The 2,066-nt window shown below is 38.7% G+C and overlaps 1 protein-coding gene across 1 annotated transcript in view; it reads right to left on the bottom strand.

Moving 5' to 3' along the window:
- Positions 1 to 277: 277 nt before the first annotated feature.
- Positions 278 to 2,066, bottom strand: part of LOC124125636 (pregnancy-specific beta-1-glycoprotein 11-like) — a gene marked incomplete at its 3' end in the record, with an annotated part of 3,640 nt that continues 1,851 nt past the window's right edge. The window contains exon 3 of the mRNA XM_048385376.1: positions 278 to 535. Within this exon, the coding sequence (XP_048241333.1) occupies positions 278 to 535 (258 nt within the window). The remainder of the gene's footprint in view (positions 536 to 2,066) is intronic.

Below are 2,066 nucleotides of genomic sequence, written 5' to 3'. Positions count from 1 at the left end.
ATTCTGCACTGTTGGAAGTCCAGGTATAAAAGGAGAATCTGAAAAATGGAAATAAGAAATCCATATTGACTGCTGTTGAACATTAGACATGTTCGTTCACTGGTTATTATCCAGTAAACATGCATGACTCCTACCACTCTGCTATGTAAACTGTTATGGCATGATTTTTTCAATATACAATTTATATAATAATAACAAAAATAATAATAATCGTATTTATACAATTTATACAATAAGAACAACAAACAAATTTACTTTCGGTGTCGCAATTACTCACACTGTACATCCACATTGACTGAGGCCGAGTCAAACCCCCGAGTGTTGCTGGCAGCACAGGTGTAGCTTCCTCCCTGACTTCTACTGATGCTGCTTCTGTCAAGTACAGCCCCAGTACTGACAGTAGAACCACCATAGATCCAGGTGTACCTTGTTGTTGGAGGGTTGCCGGGTGTGGTGTAGGTACTACAGTCTATCCTGAGACGGGATGACTCGATCACTGTGTAGGTGGGAGGCAGGCCAGATATTGATGGAATAGCTGAAAGAACATGGTGTAGGTACTACAGTCTATCCTGAGACGGGATGATTCGATTAGACGGCAGGCCAGATATTGATAGGACATCTGTTTGTTCGAATATTCATTTCATATGTGGTATCTCATGTTAATACAGCTCGTGCAGTTCCGACAACAATTTAACGGTTCTTTCACTTGATGTTATACAATAATAACTGTTTACACATCACATGATACTTAAAGACATAACTTGGAGCTTTTGTTTTGCGATAAATGTCACACATATTCCTAATAATGATTCATAACAAATGATCATATATTGTATTGAAAAAAGAATGCTGAAGAATTTATTAAGGGATCAATAAATTACAGGTGTGAAATAGCTATAGAATGAGGTTCTTTTATACCATATCAACTATTTAGAGCGATATTTACATACTCGTATATGTCATTTGACGGAAACACCATGTGTATTATCTGACAAGTTCCTTATAGATGTTATAGATGGAACACTGCTAACCCAACTCGTTTAAAGGATGTACACAGCGTATTTGGTATTACATCATCCCCAAAATATCGTTTTAAATGATGCATTTTACACGACCCACAAAGTGTGGATTTAATAATTATATTTTAATATCAGAGAAAATTGTAAGATAAACTACACTAGAAATATACGATAAAAGCAAAAACAGATTGGAGATACAGAATTTTGATATAGGGAAAAATAAAGGAATAAGAGGAGCACAAAAAATAATCATACTTGGGAACATACAGAATAACAAAACACATAACATATGAAGTACACATAAAACACCACATAAGTAAAACATAATTCCTGAATAAAGGAATAAGTGAGTTATGGGTAGCGCCACTTCGATCAGTACTGTATTTTTTCTTGGTGAAACTTAATTTAACACCGCTTCCGATTCGATACCTAGATCAACAGATCGCGATCGCAGCTCAACAGTGCTGAAGATGGCTGGTCATCCGTGCCTCACAATCTGCCCATCGGACTTAATAATTTAAATAGTGTAGTTAGGGAATTAACACATGCATTTACCTGTATACGGGCTTCACACATTGTACCCGTGTCGGGAATCGAACCCGGGTCATCGGCGTGACGAGCAAACGCTTTAACCACTAGGCTACCCGACCGCCCCTACACCAGTTGAAGCTACCACCCTCGTCTTGGAAAGGGGCGGTAAGGTAGCTTATTGGTTAAAGCGTTCGCTCGTCACGCGGGAGACCCTGGTTCAATTCCCAACATGAGCAAAATGTGTGAAGCCCATTTATGGTGTCCCCCGCCGTGAATATTACTTACAGCGGCATAAGACCATACTCACTCTCACTCGCCTTGGAAATATTCATGTGTTCACCATTCAAGCAAATTTGTGAAACAGTGTGAACATTTAAAATTCGGAAGGCAGGCCTTCTCGAAATTATTGATATTTTAATTTGTCTTATTGTAAACATAGACACCAACATTTCCCCATTCATTCAGGCATTTGTTTTAGAAAAGAAGCGACTAACGGGATCGGGTGACCAGGGTCGC

This window comes from Haliotis rufescens, unplaced genomic scaffold (assembly GCF_023055435.1).
Source record: "Haliotis rufescens isolate VD_foot unplaced genomic scaffold, xgHalRufe1.0.p SCAF_578, whole genome shotgun sequence".
In the NCBI taxonomy this organism is placed as follows: Eukaryota; Metazoa; Mollusca; class Gastropoda; order Lepetellida; family Haliotidae; genus Haliotis; species Haliotis rufescens.
This window is presented reverse-complemented; position numbering and strand designations above follow the sequence as displayed.